This window comes from Chionomys nivalis, chromosome 13 (genome assembly GCF_950005125.1).
Source record: "Chionomys nivalis chromosome 13, mChiNiv1.1, whole genome shotgun sequence".
NCBI classification, from domain to species: Eukaryota; Metazoa; Chordata; class Mammalia; order Rodentia; family Cricetidae; genus Chionomys; species Chionomys nivalis.
Genome location: NC_080098.1, coordinates 8,604,865 through 8,630,762, shown reverse-complemented (window position 1 = coordinate 8,630,762; position 25,898 = coordinate 8,604,865). Strand labels below are relative to the sequence as shown.

The 25,898-nt window shown below is 46.0% G+C and overlaps 1 protein-coding gene across 1 annotated transcript; it reads left to right on the top strand.

Moving 5' to 3' along the window:
• Nucleotides 1-20,285: 20,285 nt before the first annotated feature.
• Bambi (BMP and activin membrane bound inhibitor) lies at nucleotides 20,286-24,966 on the top strand. The gene is made up of 3 exons (XM_057787830.1): nucleotides 20,286-20,586; nucleotides 23,511-23,798; nucleotides 24,200-24,966. Exons 1-3 carry the CDS (start codon nucleotides 20,511-20,513, stop codon nucleotides 24,616-24,618), a joined length of 783 nt encoding a protein of 260 aa, XP_057643813.1. The 5' UTR covers nucleotides 20,286-20,510; the 3' UTR covers nucleotides 24,619-24,966.
• Nucleotides 24,967-25,898: the final 932 nt, after the last annotated feature.

Genomic DNA, 25,898 nt, shown 5'->3' with positions numbered 1-25,898 from the left:
GGGCGGGTGGTGGGTCCCTCTTTGGTTGGTCTTCCAATAAGGTAAGAGAATTCATGCTGGCTAGGCCAGCCCTACTAGATTTGTTCAAAGGAGCGCCATATCCAAAGTGGAAGCAAGGTGGTTAACGCTCTGCTGGCACAGAGAAGGAGAGATCTTGCTAGAAGAGGGGACACCCTGAGAAACAAGAGTCAAAACATAGCTCACCGACCGTCATACCACAAAGGCGAACCAGAGGAAGACACAGCCGAAGCACATTACACACAGCCAGAAGCAAATCAACAGAACACAGCACAGACCTTTGTGGCAGGTTCTAGGAGAGGGAGACCTGAACCCACGGCTCAGTGTGTATGGAACAAGGCCATACAAAGAAACCAGAGGCTCTTCCGGGTAGAGAGGCGGAGTCCGGGGTGGAGAGGCGGAGTCCCGAGCACTGGAATGTCAGCTTCTTCAGAGCCCTGCTCAGGCTTCAGGTTACCGGTGGGTTGGAGCAGAGCAGGCACACTTACTAGTGCCCCGTGTTTGACCAAATATCCCTGCTACTCATGCCTCTTGTAGTAGAGTGTGGGGTGCACCTGGTGCAGTTACCCTAACTTATAGGTAGTGGACACATTATGTGGTGCTGTCTGTTACTTGAATGGGTCTTTCTAATATTGAGGCCGGAGCTCTTCTCTGCTTAGGCATTGGTGCAAGTCCAGGGGGGAGGGGAAGGGATTCTAGCATCCCCTGGAGATTAGGGTCTTGTGAACCATGCACTATCTGCAAAGGGTCAGAGACACCTCAAGCAGTGAGGCAGAGGCAGCAAAAGTTGGGTTCTTTCTTCCTCTTTGCTGCTACTGTGGGCATCCCTATTCAAAAATGGAACCTCAGACCTAAACCACTGAGCCACCCTAGGGTTTCTTTTCATCGGCCCTTTCCAGTTCACAGACCCTTGGCATTGTTGCTATGTCTGATACTCAGCTTTCACATCCTTGGCCCAGCTCTCTCTCCAGAACTGCAGCCTCCTAACTCAGCTTCTGACTCAGCATTTGCATTTGGTCATCCAACGGTCATCTCACACCAAATAGAAGCTTTTGATGTCCTCCCCTTTCAATTTATGCTGGTTCTTTCTTCTCCTCCCCCATTTCTAAAAATTCTACATTTATTTCTTTGGGAGGGAGGCATCTGCCACGGGGGTCAGAGGGGAACTGGTGGGAGTTGGTTCTCTTTTTCTGCCATGTGGGTTATGGAGATGGAACTTAGGTCACTGGGCTTGATGACAACTGTCTTTATCCACTGAGCCACGTAGCTAGACCCTCCAATCCCATTTATATTAGTCTCCACAACACTTGTTACCTCTTAAAGACTATTTTATTTATTTACCTATTTATTGCTGGTCTCCCTCTAAGGCAGTGGAACCACCATCTTTATACTTTTCTGGATAGAACTTGCTTCATGCTCACCTCTTCCACACAACACATATCCTGTTAGTACTAACTTCAGAGCCACTTGGTATTCACTGGGAATGGGAAGCAGAACTCCTGTGGATGCCAAAATCTGCAGATGCTCAAGTATCTCCTATAAGATGATAAAGTATTTATGTACCACCTTTGCACACCTTCCTCTATACACAAATCATCTCTAGATTGATTATATGCTTAAACAACAGAAATCCTGTGTACATAATTTCTGTATCATGATGCTTAACAAGACAATTAAAAAGGTCTGTACATGGTGCAGAAAGATCGGTTGATAGTTAGAGCCCTTATTGTTCTTGATGAGAGCCTGGGTTTGGTTCCCAGAACTCATGGCAGTTACTGCCTATAAGAAGTCCTGACCTCTAAGAGGTTACACACATGGTGCACATACACAAGTAAACATAAAATTACAATAAGTATCTCTTTAAAAAGTCTATGGGGGGGTCTATATGAGCGAGGGGAGGAGGAAAAGGAGGAAAAGTTTGCTCACAACAGATGTAAACTTTTAAAATAGTCTTTGCTCTGCACTGAGTTTAGTTGACGGATGCAGGACTCAGACACAGAGGGCTGACTGTTAATAGAGAACTCACCACTTCTTACCACAACCGTCCTCCTCCTTTGTCCTCACCTCCCACATAGGCAATAGCCTCCTGCTCACCGGCTCAGTACAGTGGACAGATGAATTCTTTGAAAAATCAACTCACGCCTTTCCTCTGATAAAGACCGAGCAGCCACTCCCAACTGAATTCCAAAGAAAAGCCAAGTTCTTATACTGAGCACCACTTCCCTGAACTTTCTGCTCCTGTCCCCTGTGCTCCCTCTCTGGCTAGATTCTAGCTAGTTCTCACCTTAGGCCATTCTCAGGGTTTCCAATTTTATCTTATCATTGCCTGGGGCAGGAGAGTTTAACAGCACAGGCCTGTTTTTATCTTCTGTATCTGCACCCTTGCCATGCTTATCAGAAGATTAAGAGTTCCTTTTCATTCTCCAGGAATGAATTTTATCTCTGTGGAATGCTGTTTCCCAGCTGAGAATGCTCTGACCTCAGAGCCTGGAGACTAACTGTACACTCTTCCAGAACGCTTCTGTGGCCCTCTTACCTGTTCTCTCACCCCCTGCTGACCTGCAGAAGCAGTTTACTAGAGAGACCGTGCCTGGTCACTATTTTAAAGAGCAGTCTATTTTATTTAATTACAGTGTGTGTGTGTGCATGCGTGCGTGCATGTGTGCATGCATGTGTGTACCTGTACTTGCTGTGGCTTGCATGTGGAGTTCAGAGAACAACCTGTGTGAATCTGTTCTTCCACCATGTGGGACACATATAAGTTAATCAAATTTCTCTCTCAAGCTGCCTTCCATAGTCTTAAAAATACTTTTTATTGTGCAAAACCATCTGTCACAGTCATTCTGATATAAATATGCTACTGTTTAAAACTTTTGTTTTCACAAACCCAGAAAATTCTTGTGAGTTTCAGGATGCCGAATTGAAGGATCCACCTTAAACAGGTCAGATACACCCCTCTCAATTCCGTGGTCCGATTTTTTTCCCTAAACTTAATTTTGTCCTCTGTTCTGCCAATACCTTAAACAGATGTAAGAGACACCAGGCATTTCCATACTACAAACACCAGACAGGAGCAAAGAGACCAGCTACCCCAGGACGTGATCAGCACCCAGCTTTCTCAGGTCTCCCCCAAAGACAATGCCCACAAATAAACAGGAAGCAGTCTTGAGAACCCGCCACCCCAATCCCTTTAACCTGTTGTGTCTAACTTCCCTCCTTTTTATTATAAAAAAGAGATAGGAATGTAATGTCTGTCCTGTCCCTTTAAGAGACAAGCCCTGCCAACTCCCTTCTCCATCCACTGAGGCAGGCAGATCTTCCTTCCTGCCTGCAGCGAGTCTTTCTTTTTCTGTCTCTCTCCCAAAGAAGTAGCTGCTGCTGTGGCTCCTCTCCCCCCTTCCCCTTTCTCTCTCTCTGTTTCTCTTTCTCTCTCTCTGCCTCTCTGATCTTTTCCCTTTTCCCCTTCCCTCCTTTCCCCCCTTCTCCTCCATAACCCACTAAATAAATATCCAACCTTACTCTGCATGACACGCTTATCTGTCTGTCTCTCATCCACCATGGCTGCAGCTCCTTGCAGGACTGGCTGCCCCATCTCTGTCTCTCACCCACCATATGGCTCCCAGCCTAGGATTCGCTGCCCCTCATGGCCCACGGGCCACTTGGGGAACAGCATCATTTTACTTAAACCATAACAAGAACTGTGTTCAATTTCCAGCACCCGGGGCTGGAAAGATGGTTCAGTAGTTAAGGGCATTGATTCCACTTCCAGAGGTCCTGAGTTCAATTCCCAGCAACTACATGGTTGCTCATAACCATCTATAATGAGATATGGTGTCCTCTTCTGGTCTGCAGGCATAAATGCAGACAGAATACTGTGTACATAATAAATAAAGTTAAAAAAAAATTCCAGCACCCATATTGGGTGCCTCACAGCTATCTGCAACTCCAGCTCTAGGGAATCAGACACCTTTGTCTGGCTTCTCCAGGCATCTGCACTCATGTGCACATATCATACCCCCATACACATGATTAATAAAAATTAATCTGAAAAGGAAAAGAAGCAAATGTGGGCACCATGGAGTTTTCCTTCTGTGGGAGCCTTTTTCTGATTGGTGGGAGGCTCAGTGTCCAGTGGAAGTTTGATTTCTACTTGTTCCTGTTTATGAACACTGGAGTGGAGAGGTCAGGGCAGGGGTTTCCCAGACAGCATTTTTTTCCACAGGAGAAAGGCACTGTCTGAACAGGAGCCTGGCCACTAGATCAGACACTGGGAAAACCGACAGCTGCCCTGGCAGGCAGGTTCCTCCAACTGAAAACCGAGAGCTAAGAAATACCCCGAGTCTCGTTCTCAGAAATCCTTACTTCTGACTCCCAGGGATAACAGGAATGGTGAGCTTCCTTTCTCTCTTTCCTGTGTTCATCGTCCCCCCCCATCCCTTTCCCTTCTCTCCCCTCTCTGCCCTCTCCTCTTCGTCCCCCCTCCCTTCTCCTTTTGGCTTCCAACATATTCCATATATGCTGGAGAGGAGGATGAGGGAACTGGTCTTTGTCAGGGAGTCTTGTGACACTTTGTAGCTTTCCAGGCCTTGACATGGTAGCTGGTATCCTGAGCTCAGATTTCATGACAGCTGACGTGACTCCATGGAAGTCACCTGACCGACTCCGTCAGAGACAGATGTGACAACTTTCACCATCCGAACAGTGCTACAGTGCTGGATGTGGTCTTCCATAGCTCCAGGACCCAGATGGACTTGTTGATGGGTTTGAGCACTCTAGGCTGGCGACTTCTGCCAATTTGCAGGCTGGATTTTCCTGTGAGCCTGAGCCGGGCTTTCATGCCCATGCAGCATAAGCATGCTCAGTTGGTCACCCATCTTCTCGTACTGCACAGAAAGGAGAGGACCTCTGTTCAGTGTATGTGGGGGTCTCACGTTTGTGTGCTTTGTAAGCTGAAGTCGGTCAGCACAGTTTTCAGATCAGTGAACACGTTCAGACTTTGGTGCAGTTAGTTTATGCCCATCATGCCCACTATGAACGTTAAAAGGAGAGGGTGCTGGAGAGGTGGTTCAGCAGTTAAGAATACTTGCTGCTTTTGCAGAGGGCATGGGTTCAGTTCCAAGTACCCATACAGTGGCTCACAACTACAGGTAACTCACATTCCAGGGCATCTGATGTTCTCTTCTGCCGGCAGTGGGCAGACCTTACCCACACCCTCACCAGCACAGCGGCGATCTGTTATCCTGAGGCAGCCTTTCTGACCGGGGCAAGAGGAACTATCAGAGCAGCTGGAATTCGCTTTGTTCTGCGGACTCAGAACGTTGGACAACTTTTCAAACATTTATTGGCCATTTTATTTCTTCTTTTGAGAACTGTCTGCACAATCCATCAACTGATTAGAAAACTCATTTATTTGGTGTTTAAGTTTTGTATTTCTTTGTGTAGCTTAAATACCAGCCCCCTCCCTTAACACAGAGTTGGCTGCCAGTTTACCCTGCCTGTTGTCCCCTTTGCTGGGCAGTGCCTTTTGTCCCATGCAATCCTATTGGTCAGTCCTCGGGACTATTTCCTGTGCTTTTAGGCTTCTCTGCCTATTCCTGCATCCTTTTCATTTGTTTGCTTGTTTTCTTTTCTTTTTCTTTTTTAAAATTTTATTTATTTATTATCTATACAACATTCTGCCTCAATGTATGCCCGCACACCAGAGGAGGGCGCCAGATCTCAGTACAGATGGTTGTGAGCCACCATGTGGTTGCTGGGAATTGAACTCAGGACCTCTGGAGGAGCAGCCAGTGCTCTTAACCTCTGAGCCATCTCTCCAGCCCAAAATTTTTTTTTCGAGACAGGGTTTCTCTGTGGCTTTGGAGCCTGTCCTGGAACTAGCTCTTGTAGACCAGGCTGGTCTCGAACTCACAGAGATCCGCCTGCCTCTGCCTCCCGAGTGCTGGGATTAAAGGCGTGCGCCACCACCGCCCGGCTGCTTGTTTTCATATTTATTTATTTGTAACCAATTGTACAACTCGCAGACAGTTTCATAATGTGAACTGTTCACTTTATTTCCTGTCACATGAACACAGTGGGCCATTTTTTTAAAAAACTTTTTTATGGAATCTTTGGGGATTTCAGATTATGCACCCCAATTCTGTTCACCTCCTGGCTCCCACATATTCTTCCCATATCCCTGTTGCATCCTCCCCAAAATAAAACAAAACAAAGTAAGCAAGCAAGCAAACAAAAACAAGCACAATAATAACAAAACCCAACCAATCAAATAAAACCCCCAATAAACTATAACAGAACAAGAAACCACACCCCAAACCAGAAAAATCTCTGCTTCTCCTTCCCTCCTACCTCTCCATCACCTCTCCATCCATCCTGGTGGTGCTGGAGGCGCCGGTGTGTCATATAGTGTACCCCTTCGACCCAACAGCTTGACTGAGTTATTGCTCTGCTTCAAGGCCTTTGGTTTTTGCTACACCATCCACACTGGATCTTCACTGGAGCTCTTCTGGGGCATCCTGTGTCTTGGAGATCTTGTGGGTATCGTTCCACAGGACCAGTCCTTTCCGGAGCTCCAGCAGGACCTAGATGGGGTAGATGCTACTATGCCTGTAACCTAAATTGTTTTCCTCCGGAAGTTCCAAGGCTTCGGGTTTAGGTCTTTGATCCACTGTGAATTGATTTCGTACAAAGTGGTAGGGATCTAGTTTTGTTCTTTTCTACATGTGGGAATCCAGTTTTCCAGCACCATTTGTTGATGAGGCTTTCTTATTTCCAAAGTGTGTTTTGATAAATTAGGTGGTTAGGGCTGTGCAGAGACCATTCCCGGGTCCACTATTGTATTTTGACCATCATGCATTTGAAAGGGGCTTTTATTTGTGCTTTCATTTTATTATTTATGCTGTCATTCGTAGCATTCGAAGAAGGTACGTTTTCTCCTCCTAATGCATACACGGAAACTCAATTGCTATTCTCTGAAGCTCTGAATACTGGTGGCAGGGGCTCCTCTTTCACTGACATCATCCAATGAAAGCTGGATCAGCAGCAGTGGCTCTGGTTTTCTAGCTGGGCACAGCTTCCCTGTCACCACAAGAGGGTGATAGAGATCCGTTGTAAGACATCTGACTGGGAGGCTGCCTGCCCTGAGAGACAGACGGCTGTAATCATTTTGTTCTTTGGAAATAAAAGTGGTAACAGATACCAATGTCCCTGTGTTGACTTGAGAAAGAATGGTTACTATGGCAAGATCAGGGGTTTGCTCTGTAGCCCCAGCCAGCCTTTGATTCAGGCTCAAGCAATCCTCCTGCCCCAGCTCCCAAAGTAATGGAGACCAAAGGTGTCCCACAGCACACCCAGATCTTGACTGATTGTTAGCAGGTGGTAGTTCACAACCTTGTAGGAAGTTTGGGGTATGATTATTCTTCAGAGGATAAGCACTTTATTTTAAATAAATTGAAAAATGTCTCCCACTGTCTGCTTTGGTTTTCTTGTGATATGGTTTATCTGTGTAAGTCCAATCTGGTTTTAAACCTGTGGTCCTCCTGCTTTTGTCTCCCAAGTGCTGGAACTGCAGGCTCACACACCCAGTTTGAATTATGGACTGGTAAGAATTCAGAGATGTAACAAAAGAGGATCAGATGACCTGACACAAAACCCCTGTTACCAGAGCTGCTGGTTTTGTCCCAAAGGGGGAGGAGGGGGCAGTGGCAGACAGTGTGTTTAGGAGATAAAAGCCGCTTGACTGTTTGCTACAGTTATTCTGTTCCTGCCTCTGGAGGTCTGGTTCTGGGGGCCTCTCAATGTGCTTATCTTCTTCTTAGCAAGAAGAAGAGAGCAAACTCCAGCTTTGCTAGAGAGCAAGCGGTCTTGGGGCAGGGCTCTGTAAAACTCCTGTCCACACGCCCAGGGCCCTGGGTTCCATCCCCGGCAATGGAATATAATAAAACAGACCCACTAGATTGTCTTCTGCTGCTGTTTCTGTCTGGAGCTCTGGTGTGAAATAACTCAGGAGGAAGGGAGGCAGAACCTGCCATGCAGAATTTGTCAGTATTCCATAGGTAACGCAGAAAAGGGTGGATGCGAAGAAGCGTCTTTTAGACACCTGACTGGGGGTCGTGGACACGCGTGCACATGCCTCACACAATATAGGTTTGGAGACTCCATATCAATTTCCAGAGTGTCTCCAAGTTTTCTTGGGATCGCGGATCTCGGCAGTCTAAAGGCAACTCATAGGCTCTCTGTAGCCCTGCCTGAAATTAGATGTCAATGAGCTCTACTTAGGAGAGTGAGGGTGGGGCCACAGTCTGAGAAAGGCCCTTGCATGCTTTCTTTGTGGGTTAGACACTGGGGTGTCCCTTAACAGGCCCAGCCACAGACTGCATGGTCCTTTCTGAGTGGAAAACTACCCTGATCTCCAACACGGCTGCCATGTCTAATCTTGAGTTGCTGAGGGGAGTGACACTTGGTTCTTCCACCTTGGATGAGTTTCCCGCCCAACACTGTTCCTTGTTCAGAAAATGACCCAGCACTGTCATCTACAGTAAAAGCAATGATTACTAGATGCTGTAGCTGTAATCACTGCACCATGATGTTGAAAGAGATTTGGAAAGTTATAATTACTCTGTGTATCCTTCCCTCGACTTATTGGTCACTTGGGAGTCCTTGCCTCTCAGGCTACCTCTCTACTCAGACAGCACTAGTTTCTGGGAAGTTCTTTCTTTTCTTCTGTCCCCTTTGTGCATGTTCGTTGTATATGATATTGTTTCGCACAAGGACTTTTTCATTGAATTATGTAATGTACACTGCACACATCCCACCGTCTTCTTTACTTTAGGCCCACCTAAGTCCTCTTACCTGGTACTCACTGGTTCCTGTGCCCCTTACAGTACATAAATAGCTTCTTTCTCTTCCTGAAGGCTTTTCCTTCCTGTGTGTTGTTTGGATGGAGTATTAAATGCCTTTACCAAATTCATTACTCTATTTTCTCAAAGATCTTCTAAAATTACATTTAATTTATATGTGCATGGGTGGGTGGGTGCACACCACAGTTGTGTGGAACTCAGAGAACAAGTTTCAAGAATTTGTTTTATTATCCTACTGTGTGGGTCCAGTGGTAGAGCTCGGGTCATCAGAGGACTGGCTGGAGGACGCCTCTGAGTCAGTCAAGAGCATTGGCTGTTCTTCCAAAGGGCCAGCTCTCCACACCTGGATCCCAACCTGTGTCCTCTAGTCCCAACCCTCTGTAACTCTAGTCCTAGGGTATCCAGCATCCCCTTCTGGCCTTTGCGGGCACCAGGCAAACACCTAGTGTACATACACATGCAGGCAAAACACACCCCCTCACACTTCCCCACAAAGACAGAAGTCTAGAGAGGGTTGTGATGTTTGCCTAAAGTTGCAGGTGTGTCTATAGCTGAGCCCCAAGCTAACACTGCCCCACCCTGCCATCCCGCCACTTCCTTACTGTGATTGATGGGTCCCCGGAACTGCAGCTTACAAGAGCTTGTGCCCGACTGTAGCAAGAGTTCTCTATTTATTTGCTTGAATTTTCCAAGTTGCCTACAGCGATGTGTTACTTTTGTAATTAGAAATCAGTCAGTCAGCCAACCAATCAACCAATCAATCTTTTAAGCAGGTAATAATAATAATAATAAAAAACCTGGTAAAAACAAAACAAGAACAAATATGCCTCACTCTGCTTGTCTCTGAACCCAGAATGCCAGGAAAATTGCTGCTCTGTCTCTTCAGACTCGTTGAAATTGAAATTTCAGGTATTCCATCTTGGAGGAAAACAAAAGTTCAACAGAGCTGTCGGGGCCACCACACTCCCACCCTGCGTTTCTGAGCTGTTTTTGAAACCTCTTCTCAAATCCCTTAGGATTGGAGGTTTAGCTCACTGTACAGGGCTAGCCTAGCCTGTGTGAGACCCTGTGCTTGCGTCCCCCACTGTGAATCTCTGAGTTAAGTGGTGAGGGAAACAAGTGGGGAGTGGGAGTGCGGAAAGCTGAACCTCAGCTTCCCAGTCAAAGCTGTCAGTTCTCAGACTTGGGAGGGGAAGGGTCGGGAATCGGTACCATTTGGGACCAAAATGCTGTTGGCTTTTGTTTGCTTAGTTTTTGTTTGTTTGTTTTTATAAGTTCTGGATAGGGATGGTTTAAATTCTTGAACGAGTTGGAAAACATCTGTCCTGAACAAAGCATCTGTCCTAGTTCTATCTGGATTGTTTGTTCTTTTAGTGGGTAGAGAGGCAGGCAGGCAGCTGGGCAGGCAGGAGCACCGGCCAGCACGCGGGAGGTGTGCACCTGAACTTGAGGGCGGCTGGGTCTGGGCGTCGCAGCCGAGGTGGGACCGAGCCCGAAAAGTCCCCGAGGGCGAGTGCTCGGCCGGGGAGGAGCCTAGCCCGGCGTCTGGGTCGGGTTGAGTGAAGTAAAACAGAGCGGCGCTCCTTGGCGCCTCGGCACCATTACCTTCAATTATGATAATTGGTGCTCTCCAGCGTGCGCATTCCCCCCAGGGAGCTGGCCACGTCTCAGTCCCTCACTCTCTTGCTCACTGCTGGAGGTTGAGCATCTGTCTCCCAGCTCGCTGGCCCCTCATCTATTGTCTTCTTGGATGTGGTGGGGTCTGTTTGTCTGTAATCTGGTGGTGATTGGATTAAACACGCTGTGGCTGCTACTTTTTGCATTTTCAATGAAAACTTATAGGTACACCATGTAAGCATTTATTTTACAATTAGTATCTACAGTTCTTTTCTTGCATTCCAATACAGAAACCAGCTAAGAGACACACGCACAGAGAGAATGAGACACAGACACACAGACACACAGACACAAAGAGAGAGGGAGAAAGAGAGAGAGAGAGAGAGAGAGAGAGAGACCTGAAGTCAGTTCTCTTGCTGTGTGCTCATCATCCTCTTAACTCTTCCAAATCTTTATTTCCTTCTCTATGTCCTGGCTGGAGCTGGACTCTGACCCATGACCTCTGATAATATCTCAAACCACAGATCTTTCCCCCAGTGTTGTTTGCACTTAGAAGGGCTAGTTTCAGGAAAAACTGGATATTTAGCCCTCATGACTGAAGGCTAAGAAAAAAAGAATATCAGGTTCTCCCTCCCTGGCAGTCTGGGGCTGGCCGCGTAGCTCAGCGGTAGAAGGTTTCCTAGTCTGTGAGATGCCCTGACTTTGATCATCCCAAGGCATCAAAGAATAGCAATAGCTAAGAATTTTAAAATATAATAAAATTGGCAGCCCCTGAAGATAAGGCAGGTGGATTATAAGCAATTTGAGGGCACGACTCTCTTCACTAGTTTTGATGACTGGAGGCTGGGGGTGGAGTTCAGTCAGTAGAGGACTTGCCGAGCATGTTGGGGGCTTTGATCTCCAACACCGTGTAAAACAACACAAGCCTATAACCCCACTTGGATGTGGAGGCAGGTGAGAGAGAAGTTCATGGTCATCATTTTTGGCTACATATTGAGTTCAGGCCAGCCTGGGCTACATGAGACCACATTTTTTTTTTTTTTCAGAAAGAAAAAAAAATACAGGACATGTTCATGCAAGTATGTTCTTAGTTAATTGTGACTCTATTGTGTAATACTCCTATAGTGAATAAGCGGCACAAGACTTCTTTAAAAACACAAGTCATAGAATGGGATGTGGGCGTTCCAAAGGCTCCCTGCTACAGGTGGGAGAGAGGCATGAATTACAGATGCCTGTGAGGAGCTAAGCTTCTTGCATAATGGTAAGTTAGCTGACCAATTTGTCTTGCCTGATTCTTGGACTGCTACCAGCTGTGGAAGCAAATCTTCCTTGGCAAGACTCATGCCCTTTAGAGATACCATCACGCTGTCCCAGCTGGAGGCTGGATTGGCAGTGGCATTGTTCACACTTCAAATCTTCAGCTCAAGGGAGGAGAATATCCTAAACCCATCTGTGAAGTCCCCAAGCCATCATCAATACATTCAGACGATTAGACATTGCTTTGAGCAAAGACTTTGTTTCTAGGAAAATATCCTTCACTTTCTATGGGATTTTGCAGATAATATAAACTACACTAGTATCTGAATCTGCACTATCGGGAATTGCAGGGCGGCGGGATGGGGCAGGGCTGCCTACCACTGCTGGTCTCCTCATTTAATGGGAGAGGAATCTGAGGCACAGAGAAGGACTTTTGCTTTGCACCCTCCCCCACACCGCACCTAGATGGCTATTCTGTTCAAAAGTCTGCCACCAATAGTAATTCATTCAAAGCAAAATGTATGCAGGACTACAGCGTGGAAACATCTACAGGAATAAAAAGGAGGTAGAAATACGTTTGAGTGGGGGGGGGCAGCTAATCATCGAACTGGTGGGGGGGGGCACGTTTTGTATGAGGCAACTGCTCTACCAATGAGCTGAGTTCCAGCCGGATAGAAATGTTTGCTTATCATGAAGGGCTTTATAATCTCTTTGAAGAGCCAAATGAAAAAGGAAGTTGGGTAACTGTGCAGACTTCTTCAGAGAAGTCTTTTATGCTCCTGAGCGTTTATGAGATCCGGCTAAGTGGCTCAGGGCGGGACACAAAGGATGGAACCTGAAGAGGCAACTGACTGGAAAGTTGGTGCATTTGCTCCTGTGTTATCCACAGACTGGCAGGCAGCGCGTCTGCTCACTGACACACAGGCACCTCACACTCCCAGCATCCCATAAACACACACTGAACCTGTGGGAAAATCCAGGGAGAGTTTCACTCCAAATACTCATCTGTCTCAGAAGACAGACAAAAAGCACTTTTAGTTACCCTAACCAACTAAAAAGACAGGGCCTTGGAGTTCACTGTTAGTGCAGATAGGTCACAAGTCCAAAGTGGACTCTGGAAAGTTCTGCATTATCACCTGGTTACATTATTTATTTACTTGTTATTTATTATATATTTAATGATGGCATACATTTAAATGATAAACTTGTATACACAAAGCTGGGCTGTGGTGGTGCATGCCTTTAATTCCAGTAGTTGGGAAGCAGGAGGCTGATCTCTGTGAGTTCGAGGCTAGCTTGGTCTACAGAGTGAGTTCAAGGACAGCCAGGACTACACAAAAAAACTGTCTCGAAAAACCAAAAGAGGAAAAGAGAGGCATCATTTGAAGATACGTTTCTTTGTCTGGCACATTAGAGTTTAATGTGTATGGTGATACTTTGTAGATGATAAAGAAAGATGATACTTTATCGTTGGTTAGCTTCTCAGAGATTACTATGTGATGGTCTTAAAATGGTTCATTTCTGAAAAGAAAACATTCCAGTTGAGCATGGTGGTGTGCACCTGCCATCCCAGCTACTTGGGAGGCTGACACAAGAAGACCATTTGTGCTCAAGCGTTTAAGGCCAACTAGTCAACGTTGTGATATCCCAGCCTAAAGAAGAAAAGAAAGACAAACAAATGACCAACAGGTATAACGAAGGCTGGCTCCATATCACCAATCAGGGAAACACAACTAAAAACCATAGACTGTTCATTCTGTGAACTGGCTATTAATGAAAGAATAAAGGCCATCAAGCATTGGCTAACGTGTGGACAGAGCAAGATTTCCCGTACATGGTTGGTAGGAAGGTCAATGAGCATCACCATGGAAGACAGCATCATGGAAGTTCCTCAAAGTATTAAAAATGTGTTGTTGGAGGCTGGGTGTGTTGGTGCACACTGATAATTCCTGCACTTGAGAAGCAGAGACAGGCAGATCTCGTGGGTTCAAGACCAATCTGGTATACATAGTAAAAGCCAGCCAAGGCTATGTAGTAAGACCCAGACCCCCCCCCCCAAAATATTGGATTGGAAAGAAAACTCAATGACATAGAGCATGCACTGCTCTTTCAGAGGAAAGGCTCGGAGTTTGATTCCCAGTGCCTACATCATGCACTGCTCTTTCAGAGGAAAGGCTCTGAGTTTGATTCCCAGTGCCTACATCAGTGGGACAGGAGCTCCAGGTGTTCTGACACCCCTGTCCTCTCTAGGTACCTTTACTCATATGCACCCATATTTAATAATGTAATATTATTAAAAATAATAAAAAAGTGCCCCTGTATTCTCTGAAAACCCAATGCACATGCAAAGAATACGAAATCAAAGCAATTTCTCTCTGCAAAGAGAGATCTGTACCCCATGTTTATTGTAGCCCATCTGTTCATCAATGAATTAGCGAAGAAGATATTATATACATTCATATATATATACATATATACATACATACCTATATATAAATGAATACCATTCAACGCTAAAGGAATCCTATGGTAACACGGATGTTAAACAAAATAAACCAAGTGCGGAAAGACAAATACTAATTGACTCATATGAGTATTACAAAAACATCAGTCTGGTAAGAAATATAGAACAGAGGGGTTGGCAAGATGGCTCCATGTCTGATGGCTTAAATTAAATTCCCAGGAACCACAGTGTAAAAGGAGAAAGTCAGTTCTCATCAGTTGTCCTCTGACCTCCACACATAAATAAATATAATGCAATGAAAAAACTTTTTAAAGAAAAAAAAATAAAAGTAGAGCCATGCTTGCCACAGACTGGAATGGCTAGAAGGAAGGGAAGCTGGGAGGTCTTGATCAAAGGATGCAAACGCAGATAAGCTAACAAGTTGAAGAGGTGGATTGTATCATGCGGCAGCTGTAACAATGCACTGTGGTCATTACAGATGCAGAGAGTAGAAATTAAGTGTTGTCATCACGAAAATGATAATTATGTGAGGCGATCCATTTGTTAATTAGCTAGAATTAGCTATTCCAGAATATATATACTTTAAACTATTATGCTACATACCATGAATATATGCAATTTTGCCTACCAATTAAGAAAATAATCTAAAACATATTGTGCAGAACACAATAGCAGTCACAAGAAATGTGATGGCAAATAGATTTGCAAAGTTCCACTGCAAGAGGCGTCAATTTCTCATGTCAATGAGATTCCAGTTTGTAGTATAGAGGCTTGGAAGAAGTCGGATGGGGCCATCAAAGACATGCCTGAAGAGGCGGCAAAGTGGGAAAAGGAAATAATGTCAAGTTTTCATCTTATGTTAGCAAGGATCTAAATGTTTGGCTAGCTCATGAAAATATCAAAGTTCTCAGATTTCATTGGCTTATACATAAATGAATTTTAATCCTAAAAAAAAAAAATAAAGCGTTACCCACTAAAGGGTTGGAATAGATAGGTCCATGGTAGCTCTCCATTGATTAGAAAATGATTCAAGGTGATTTCTCAACTGTAAGGCATTGATTCAGTGTTTTAAACAAAAACAGATTTGAATTCATTATTTGACATCAGGTGGGTCAAGCCATCTGGCCCCTGGATATTTTCCGAGAGGTCTTTATCTTGGTTGGTGGATGGGAGGCGAACTTTCTATAACCCGATAGAATACAGGCATGTGTGGAGATGAAGGAGGACTCAGTACAGTCGATACTGTTTGATGGGAGAATGCACATTGTCAGGTTCCCAGTGATCTTCAGGGAAGATTTCACTGGACCACAACTGTAATAATCTGTCTTGTTTTGTTATTTACTTAAAAAAAAAAAACCCTTATCGCAGTAATGACTCACTTTTATAAGACCCCCAAGCATTTCTTGATCCTGTAAGAACATACTGGAATGTAAATTGAGTTTCAGTCTCTGACTTTCTTTCTATGTCTTATCATATTACCACCCAGACTTTGCAACCAGCCTTCTGCAGGCGTCTGCCCCTTTATCTCTTTTTCCATAATGGAAGAAAAATGAAAACCCCAAATGAAAGAGACAGCTAAAATCCCCTAACCTCATAACTGTTCCTTCATCTGAACTAATCTCTTACCTTTGACCTTAGTCTCCTGAAAGCAATTTTTCAGATCTGAACTCCTTATTTTCACTGAAAGAAAGTGATTTTTTTTATTAAAAAAAAAAAAAAGCAAGCTACTTTTGGGAATTCAAAGTGAATTGTTAGTAGGTAGAAAACTATATAGCAGACGAAGCGGTAGGCTCATCTCTACACTGCCGGAGCTGTTCGCATGTGGGAAGCAGTGAGCTCTGTGTGTAGGCTGTCACCTCCGTAGCTGTTTGCATGGAAGGAGGAAGCTGAATGGAGGAAAATACTTAAGTGAGTCCTGTGCAGAGCACAGACAAACTTCTGTAGAGAAGCAATTTTCCTTAAACATCTTAAATTGAATTAAAATTGTTGTCTATACTCTTGACTATTGATTGACATATTATCTTTAACCCAATTTTGACTTTCCTCATTGATTCAAACACTCTCATTCACTCAGTTAAAAAGCCCACTGAAGTACAAGGTTGTTTTTCTTAAAACTAATTTTTAGCCACTTAGGAAGTTTGATCATAGCAATAGTGATAAAACAGTTGAAGTTATGGTCTGAGGAATGAATTGCAAGTTCTTATTCTGAATTATAGTTGAACCAATATATAAATGTAAACTTTGAAATGTAGATGTTAATAATATTGACAAATATGTAATGCCTAAAGGCAAATAGGAATCTGATGAGTGCACGTGCTTTGGAGGGGTCCTTTGATGCGCCATGGAAGAAGTGCAAATGGAAGAGAGTTTTATAAACTGGGGGTGCAGCTCAGAGGAAGGGCAGCTGCTTAGTGTGAGCAAAGCAGTTTGGTCCCCACATCACAGAAATCCAAAGATAAAATAAGTGTTTTCTAAAGCAGGCTGTGGTAGTGCACACCTCTAATCCTAGCACTTAGGAGGCTGAGGAGAGAGGGCTCTAGTTCAAGGCCAGCCTGGGGTATACAATTCCATACTTTACAAAATGAAGAAAGTGGGGAGGGATGAGGGATGGAGGGACTTCTAATACTCTTGAGTTTCTTAGACTTGATGAGTCACAAATGCAAGCTCTGCTCTTAGGAGGTGGGGGCAAGAGAATCATTGAGTTCAAGGATATCCTTGACTGCATAACAAGTTCAGGGCCAGCCTGAGCTACGTGAGATACTCTTTCAACAATAAGAGTCCTGAGTTAACATTAAGGTCAAAGGGTAAAGACAGGTTTAGTGATGAGTAAAGACAGTTCAGGAGGTAAAGTACTTGACAACAAGAGAGCGGAACCACAGAAAAACCAGGTGTGGTAGTGAGAACATGTTATCTGAGTAAGGGACTGGAACCCTCCTCCTTCGGCCTCCTATGCTCTCGACTCCCACATGAGGAGATTCCTAAGAAGCTCAGAGACCAGCCAGCACTGGCCAAGCCAGAGCACACATCAAACAGGATGGAAGGGAAAAACTGACATCTGTAGTTGCCCTATGGCACATTAGCTCAGCAGTGCTCTCTCACACTCTCTCTCTCTCTCTCTCTCTCTCTCTCTCTCTCTCTCTCTCTCTCTCTCTCTCTCACACACACACACACACACACACACACACACACACGAGACAAGCAATTGATAACCCATTGGGATTTATGGGCACAATCTTCCTCATTTGCTGTTTCTCTGCAGGCAGATAGACCCCAGCTGTCCCCCTCATCTCTACTTTTACATATCTTTCTTGAAATAGTCTCCGGAGCTTGGCCAGCATCTCTGTCTGGAGAAAAAAACTAATTAGGTTGCGGGTTGTGTGACTGGCCATTGCAAGAAGGCAGTGTCTCCTAGCCTGGTCCTGTTGTCCTTCCCAGTGTGAAAGGGGACGCTAACTGAAACAAACTGGAACGCAGGAAGTGTCTACTACAACCTGGTGTTCACTTACACACTTCTTAGATCGTCTTCAATTGATGAAGCATTTATTCAATTGATGAAGTATTTACCTGCAACAAAGGTAAATAGAATTAGTCCTCAGTAGGTTTGAGTCTGTTCCTTGCTCCATATTTTATCCCAGACACAAAGAATTGCCAGCAATTCCATCTACCCATCCTTCCTTTACCACCCCTGTCTTCCTCCACAATGAACTCATTTCATCCTTAAAGTTCTGTGGTCCTATGTACTTGAAAAGATCTTCCTCCCTAGATCAGGAGGAGCCAGCCTGGAGGCCACTGCTCTCAGGAGATCACCCCTGGACGGCTCACCTGTTAGACGGCTCCATGACATCAGGCAACACGATGCTCGGCCACTATTTGACTTGTGTCACGTTGTCTCGGTGTCCAAACCTTTGTGATTCTGGACACTGTGGGAGTCTAGCCCACTGGTGGGAACCCCCAAGTGGCTGAATGAGTCTGCTCGAAAAGATTCCTTTTAGCAAATGATTGACTTTCCCAGGTTAAAAGAGTGTGCCATTACCTAATATATGGTTTCCAGGGCCCTTAGATTAACTCCCTGAAGTTCTAATGGTCAAGAATAGCCAGGAAATATTGATGATATTCTCTTCCTGTGGGTTGGCAGATGTCTCTACAGAAAGACCTGCTGTTTACTGTGTGCCCTATCTGCTTAGTTTTCTCCGAAGACCTCTGCTGAGCTTGTACCACCATCCCCATTGTGTGTGTGTGTGTGTGTGTGTGTGTGTGTGTGTATTGAGACACGGTCTTGATTGTAGCAAAGGCTGTCCTCAAACCTGCAAGTCTCCTGCCTCCACCTTCCAAACCGTATGATTATAGGGTGCATCTGACAATTAATTTCCTTCCCTCTTTATATTTAAATAATTTTATCTGGTGTTTTGTTTGGAGTTGGGTTAGTTTGTAGCCCAGGCTGATACGGAACTCACTACATGACTGGTGGCTGGGCTCCGCCTCTTGCCAGTTCTCCAGCTTTAGCCCCCAAGAGCTGAGACTGTAAGTATGAGCTTCCCTCCCTCTGTTTAAAATGCAATCTTGACCTAGCAAAGTACTAGAGTATAAGATTTTTGGATTATTTACTTTTTCTACACAAAACTTTTTTTTTTTTGAAGGTAGCTTCATTAACTTCCTGTGTCTCTGAAGACTTCCATCATATTTTCTATGTTAGGTGTTTAGAAGGCTCCTCCTAGATTTTTCAGTCCATAGGACTTTTTCCCCTTAAGTGTTTGTTTGCTTTGCTGTGCTGGCATGGAACCAGGGCCAGCGACTCTGAGCTAGAGGCCGGCCTCCCAGCTTAGTTTTCACATCTGCCCTCCCTTTCTAAATGACCTGACTTTTATCTTTCCTCGTTGTAAATCTTGGCTGACCCTAAAAGTGAATTTTGCAGATAGTTTACTTTTGCTTGGGGGAGGGTACGTCAAAGAACATTCCCTCTGATAATAAAATCCTTAAGTCCATTTCCCCTTCAGACAAGCAAACAAGCATCCCATTCCATTTTAGGTTCGTTGGGGCGGCCGCCCCTCAAGCCCTAATAAATGACTTAGTATCTCAGGAAAGAGATCGCTGTGGGACTGATATTGATCAGGTCAGCGGGTGTGTTTGCCTGCGATTGTTTGGGGGGTGGTTAATTGAGTCTCGGCCAGTGTCGTCTAGCTGGCGCCGGGTGCTTTTGGATTTGCTAATTTTCGTTAAGTGTCTCTAGCAGGCTCCCGGTCCCCTGTCTACCCGGGAGAACCCAGCGGCTCCTACTGATCAACAGTCTGTCTGTCTGGGCTTTATTGATCACAAGGCGGCCGGCTCGGGGCAGATGCGCCCCGGGGAGCCAGGGAGCCGGCAGAGAGTCGACTTCCAACTTCCAGGCCGCTCCCTTCCTGGCTCCCCACTCGACTCCTCCTCGGTCAAGCTCGGGCGGGCCGGGCCAGGACAAATCCTTGGGGGGTCTCCGGGACTGGGTGGCCGGGGTATGGCCACTGTTCCTGAGGGTTTCCGGCCCCGGAAGCCGGGGCATGGCCATTGTCCCCGTGGAACTCCGGGACTCAGGGTCATTATCCCTGTGGGGAGGAGGGGGGGTCGGGGCTCGGCAGCCGGGGAGTAGCTTCTCTCTCTGTGGGACTCCGGTGCATGACCACTGAGAATGTGGCGTCTCTTGCAGGGTTCAGGTGAGACAAAAGCGAAGCCACGTGTTGGGGACAGCTGGCAGGAGACTGCCGCAGGAGAGTCTCGTAGGAAACCCAGAGGCTACCTAGAAGAGGGGCTCCGTGGAGCCCCCGAGGCTGCACTATCAGACGTCCGCTAGGGGGAGCGCTGCGGCCGGGTCCGCAGTGCTAGACGCCGGCGCCAGCGCTAGCCCGGAGGCAGGTCGGCTCTGTCCCGCGTCTGGCCCCGCCCCCTGCTGCCAGGCCGCGGGGCTGGAGGCATCGACCAATCGGAGAGCGGAGGTGGGGCATAGGGCGGGGCCACGCTTGGACGGCTCCGGCGCCGGGCGCTATTTACGGCGCGGACGCGGGCTGGCTGGCCGGTGCAGTCGCTGCTCGCTGCGGGTCTGTTTTGCGCGCGTCCGCTGCTCGTGGCTTGTGCACGGGGTGGCGGGGCGAGGGGAAGACCTCCGGGGAGCGCACGGGGCCGGGAACGTGTCCTTGGAAGTCTTGGTCCCGCTCCATGCTCCGGCTCCCGCCCCGCCACTGACGGCGCCCGGGCTCGTGCGCGGCGCGCCCCGGGGGTCGTAGTGCAGCCGCGCCTGGCTCCCGGAGCGACGGGGGCGCGGGGCGTCAATGGATCGCCACTCCAGCTACATCTTCATCTGGCTGCAGCTGGAGCTCTGCGCCATGGCCGTACTGCTCACTAAAGGTGGGTGCCGCGGGGCTGAGCGCCGGGACTGCGGGGCTGGCCGTCGGGCTTCGTGAACGGCGGCGAGGTTCCCGCCTGTGTCTTTGCGCTGGTTTTCCTCACTATCCCGGGCCTGTCATACTTCGGGACCTGGAGATGGCCGGATGCCGATGGTCTCTCGTCCCAGCGGGACGGTCCCGAGAAAACGCAAATCCCAACTGGGCCTGACGGGAGTCTCTGGTTTTACTCGGTGCCTGACCCTGAAAGTGCCACTAAGTGTCTCCGTGTGTTTTTAGATGCCTGAGAGTGTGTCTAACAGTATCCTTAAGTTTGCTGGTGTTTGTGGCTGAGCTGGTTTTGTCTGTGTTCTTGAACGCGTCTGATTTTTTTCTGAGTGAGTGCTAGCTAGTGTCCTGTGTATCTTCGCGTGCCTGAATGTCTCGGAGTACGCATATCTGGACCAAGAGTGTGAGGTCTCCCTGGGAATGTAGGAGTCTGAGGTGGCTGCTGAAGTGTGTCCCCTGCTCTAAACTAGCTGGGAGGAGTAGGCGCTGTCATCCACCCCCTTTCCGACTCCGTATTTTTACAGACACTGCTGGAAAAAGGAGAGTGTTTTTTTTTTCTTTCTAGTAGGGCTCACCTTTTAGATGGAAATTCTCTTAACTCCTAGATTTCAAGGCTCCCCTCACTCCCACCAGGACTCTGCCTCCTGTTCTGCGAACCCATTTTTTTTTAATGGGAAGCATTATTTAGTCTCTGACCCTCACCCCCAAACACACTTTTCTCTAATTGCCATGTAGCAGGCCTGAGGTTAAAGGATAAGCCAGCCCAGCAAGGATGAGGTGCTACAGTATTTATTTATTTTGGAAGGAAGGGTGTAATTAGCTCTAAATAACAGCCCTTGCAGCCTACAGAGGGGAGCCTCCTGGCCCTATCAAAGGCAGGCAGAACAGGGAGGGACCGGGGCTGACATGAAGTCACAGATACCGAAACTATGTGCCTGATAATGATATAATTAGGGGATCAGAGATTTCTGACTGCTGTGGACTTCAAAAGCTCTATTTAAAAGAAGCCAGCAGCCTCTGCTGTAGCCATCTTGACTGAAGCAGACATTTTTGTTTAATCACTACATACAGTAACCAAACAGAAGAGCATTGTTCACTGTTTTAAAATACCAGTCCCCTCTTGGCCTTTGCATGCCACAGGAAGAACCCTTATGAAATGACAAATACAGTTTTAATACAGTAACACAGAAGTCCATTCTCCTTGTTGAAATGTGGCTCCAATTTTTCTTTAAAGTCTTAGAACTTTCCCAGTTACCTGTCAGAATTTTATTAAGACTGTTTTAGGTCATTGAAAATATAGTATTTTAAATAGACTCTCATAAACACTGGGGAGGCATTTTACTTGTATTTGGCTTTCCCTTTCAGCATCAAATCTGAGACTAATAGGCTCAAAGTAGACTTTTAATCTGTTTTATTTTGCTTTAAATCTGTATAGAATTTGTGAGACCAGGGATATGTAGTCATTATCACCTAGGACTGGTGTGCTTTTATGCAAAGAATAGGCTGAACTTGGAAGGGGGAGAAAGCAGAAAGGAATTGCTGCAGAATTAAGGTGCTTACTCGAAGTGGAGGAGGCAGGAGAAGGCTGGACCCACAGCCAGGATAGCAAGGTTTGGGCTGGCAGGCTTTCCTTCCAGGCAAGTGTGAGCAGCCTGGGTGAAAACTGAGCACACCATGCGGTGGCCTGGAATTTGGACAGATAATTAAATGAGACACCTTACTCAGGCATTCACAGGAGGAGGAGGAAGAGAAGTGAGGTTGGGGGGAGGTTTGGAAAAGCCACAGCTCTCAGTGTTGAATGACAGAGTGGAGGTTTCAGTAACTAGACAGATCTTCCGATTGGGACCTGGGACGAGGTGTGTGCATTAGTTTGGTTTACAGTAGCCTGAGCTGTGGCAGCCAACAGTGATGGGCGTCTACCCCGTTGGGCATCTCAGTTTCTTGTGATAGATAACTTTCAGGTCCACATCCAAGTCTGAAATCTTGCATTGTGACAAGATGTTAACAGAGCCTTGCAACTCACAAAGTGAGTTTTATATAGGAAACTTTAATCACTTCCTGGAGAAAAATTTGAGGTTTCCTTAAGGATTTTTCCTTCAAGCAGCAGAGGATTTTCAGTTTCGAGTTTCCCCTTTTCGGTCACATGTTAAATTGCATGTAAAGCTGAGGAGGAGGAGGAGGAGGAGGAGGAGGGGGAGGAGGAGGAGGAGGAGGAGGAGGAGGAGGAGGAGGAGGAGGAGGTGAAGTTACCCTTGCAGTTTTCATCCCCCACTTTTATGACTTTCCATTTGGGCTGAAAGAAATTGACTTTGGCAAGCAAACCACTAATTGTAAACTGCCTAGTTCCTGTTTTACAATGTTCGGACTAAAAGCTTCTCTGCATGAAAGGATCTTTATAGGCAAAGTTTGCCTTTTTCTAGAGAGATCGCAGATAGCTGCCCAGTTTCATAGTTTGAAAACCCCCTGACCTGTGCAGTTTCTAGATTGTTGTGTGTCTAGTTAATAACTTTATAAGGTGTCAGCTCAGGCTCTTAAAACTTGGCTCAGTCCTTTGGGATGCCAAACAATTCAGTAGTTCCGATCAAATATTTATATAGACAAAACCCCAAAGCCTGATGTTTTTATGTTGTGTGGTTGTATAACATAAGAATGTATAAATACCATGAGTCTACCTTATAACAAAAGATAATATAGCAAAGACTCTTTGCCTTCAAACTACAGCATATTTCATTACTCTTAACTCATCAGAAATCTGTTGTTGGGTCTCATATTCCTACCATTTAGGACACTGCCTGTTTTGGGAGCATTTCTGTCCTCGTGGCCATAAGTGCCTTTGAGTTTGGGGTTCAGCCGGTGCTTATGTAGTTTCTTTGTTTTCAGGAGAGATCCGGTGCTACTGTGACGCCGCTCACTGTGTGGCAACGGGTTACATGTGTAAGTCTGAACTGAGCGCCTGCTTCTCCAGACTTCTTGACCCTCAGAACACCAATTCTCCACTCACTCACGGCTGCCTGGACTCCCTTGCAAGCACAGCAGATATCTGCCGAGCCAAGCAGGCCCAAAACCACTCTGGCCCTGCCATGCCCACGTTGGAATGCTGTCACGAAGACATGTGCAATTACCGAGGGCTGCACGACGTCCTCTCTCCTCCCAAGAGCGAAGCCTCAGGTAGGTCCAAGCTGTTCCGACCCGAGGGCCCGCCTGACTTGTAGGCCTGTGACAGCAGCGAGTTTGTGTTTCTGCCATTGATTTTGTTGTTAATGTGATTAGAGACAGCAGAGGGAGAGCAAGGCTGGATGCAAAGGCCGTCTCTGAGGGAGTGGCTTTTATGTCTGCCTGAGCATTAGATGTCTCTGCATAATAGGCTGTGCCTGTTATTTCAACATTTTGAGGACATTAAAAGACCATTACATTCAAGTAATGACAGTCTGTGAACAGATGCATTTGTAAGCATCTTTGGATACTTTGTAACATGCCATTTCTTGAAATGCTTGGTAAGTTGCTGTTTAAATGGGCTTTCTTATGAGAAGTGGTTGTATGTTCATGCCTGTTTCTCTGTACTCCCTTAGGACAAGGAAACCGGTACCAGCAGGACAGTAGCAGAAACCTCATCACTAAGGTGCAGGAGCTGACTTCCTCCAAAGAACTGTGGTTCCGCGCAGCTGTGATAGCGGTCCCCATCGCCGGCGGACTGATCTTAGTGTTGCTCATCATGTTGGCTTTGCGAATGCTCCGCAGTGAGAACAAGAGACTGCAGGATCAGCGGCAGCAGATGCTCTCTCGTTTGCACTACAGCTTTCATGGACGCCATTCCAAGAAGGGGCAGGTTGCCAGGTTGGACTTGGAGTGCATGGTGCCCGTCAGTGGGCAGGAGAACTGTTGTCTGACCTGTGACAAAATGAGGCAAGCAGAGCTCAGCAACGAGAAGATCCTGTCCCTCGTGCACTGGGGCATGTACAGTGGTCATGGGAAGCTGGAATTCGTATGACACAGTCGTATCTGAACTCTACACTGAACCCTTGAAGGCCTTCTGAGTTCTGCTGGACAGGAGCACTTTTATCTGGAGACTAGCTAATTCACTCAGTCATCTTGGAGAGACAAAATGACCTCTGAAAGAGAATCTTGGGTATTTCTTCTGAAGGATTATTTGCACAGACTCAAATACAGTCAAATGGATTAATTTGCTTTAAAATTATAAAAGGCAAAGAGAGGACTCTGCACACTTTCCCAGGGTTCCCTGTATCCCAGGGAGCCACGACAGACCGAAATAGTGTGCTCTCTGTAAGCTCCTACATCTTCACTTATTGTAAAGATTTTTTAAAATATATATATTTTTGTCCGAAAATTTAGTGGTGTCTTTCATAAATTATAAACTTAGATTGGGGTGTGGGGAGGCTGATGGGTCTAACGCAATGCTAGAATGCTTGTCTAGATAAGGCCCTGGGTCTGATTTTCCCCAGCACCACAGAAACTAACCAACCGACAGTATGTTTGGGTTGGAAGTGTAAGAGAGGACGTGTTACATTATATGAATGGAGACCTGTTACTCAAACTTCTCAAATGTAGGTTTTGGCTTCATTGTGATCTTGTTCATTCTTACACAAGCCTGTAATTGTCTTTTGTGTAACGAACACTGTCTAGTCTCACCTACATTGTTTTCCAGAATGATCCTGCTTTTAGTTTTCATTTAAGAACTTCTTTTGTTTGTGCTAAGCACACATTTTACCACTAAGCTAGAACCCAAGCCCTAAGAATTCTTCACTTATCTGTGCCAGACCAGACAGGACTTGAGTTTCGGACGTTGCCATAGCGAAAGGAATGTCCTGTCAGCCCCATCTGCTCTGCTAGGACCTTGCACTGCGTCCACCTCCCCCAGCTCAAGAATGTCTTTAGTAAAGTTAACCACTGTCTACTTTGACAGTTTATTTTGTCTCGAACCAAATTAAATATTTTGTCTCCCAAATTAGCGAAACTTTATTATGCAATGCTTCTGGTCTTTAAACATGGTTATACTTACAGTATCTGTTTCTAAATGTCTTTTTCATCCTTCAGAAGGGTTTCAGTGGCGAATATCATTAAATTGACATTTTAATAGCACAACTATTAGGTTTCCTCCTCAAAATGACCATTTAACTAATATAACCAAATAGAACTTGACAGAACGTGATCTTTAGCCAGAAAACTAGTACACTAGTAATAGACCTTTCCCTTAAAATGGGTCTTTGTTATCTTTAATGTGAGAATTTGTTAAAATGGGTCTTTGTTATC

Bases quoted from the DNA above. Each gene is read 5' to 3' on its own strand.
- Bambi (XM_057787830.1), top strand. From the start codon at position 20,511: ATGGATCGCCACTCCAGCTACATCTTCATCTGGCTGCAGCTGGAGCTC. The intron at 20,587-23,510 runs GTGGGTGCCGCG...CTTTGTTTTCAG, and splicing joins GGCCGTACTGCTCACTAAAG to GAGAGATCCGGTGCTACTGT. The intron at 23,799-24,199 runs GTAGGTCCAAGC...GTACTCCCTTAG, and splicing joins TCCCAAGAGCGAAGCCTCAG to GACAAGGAAACCGGTACCAG.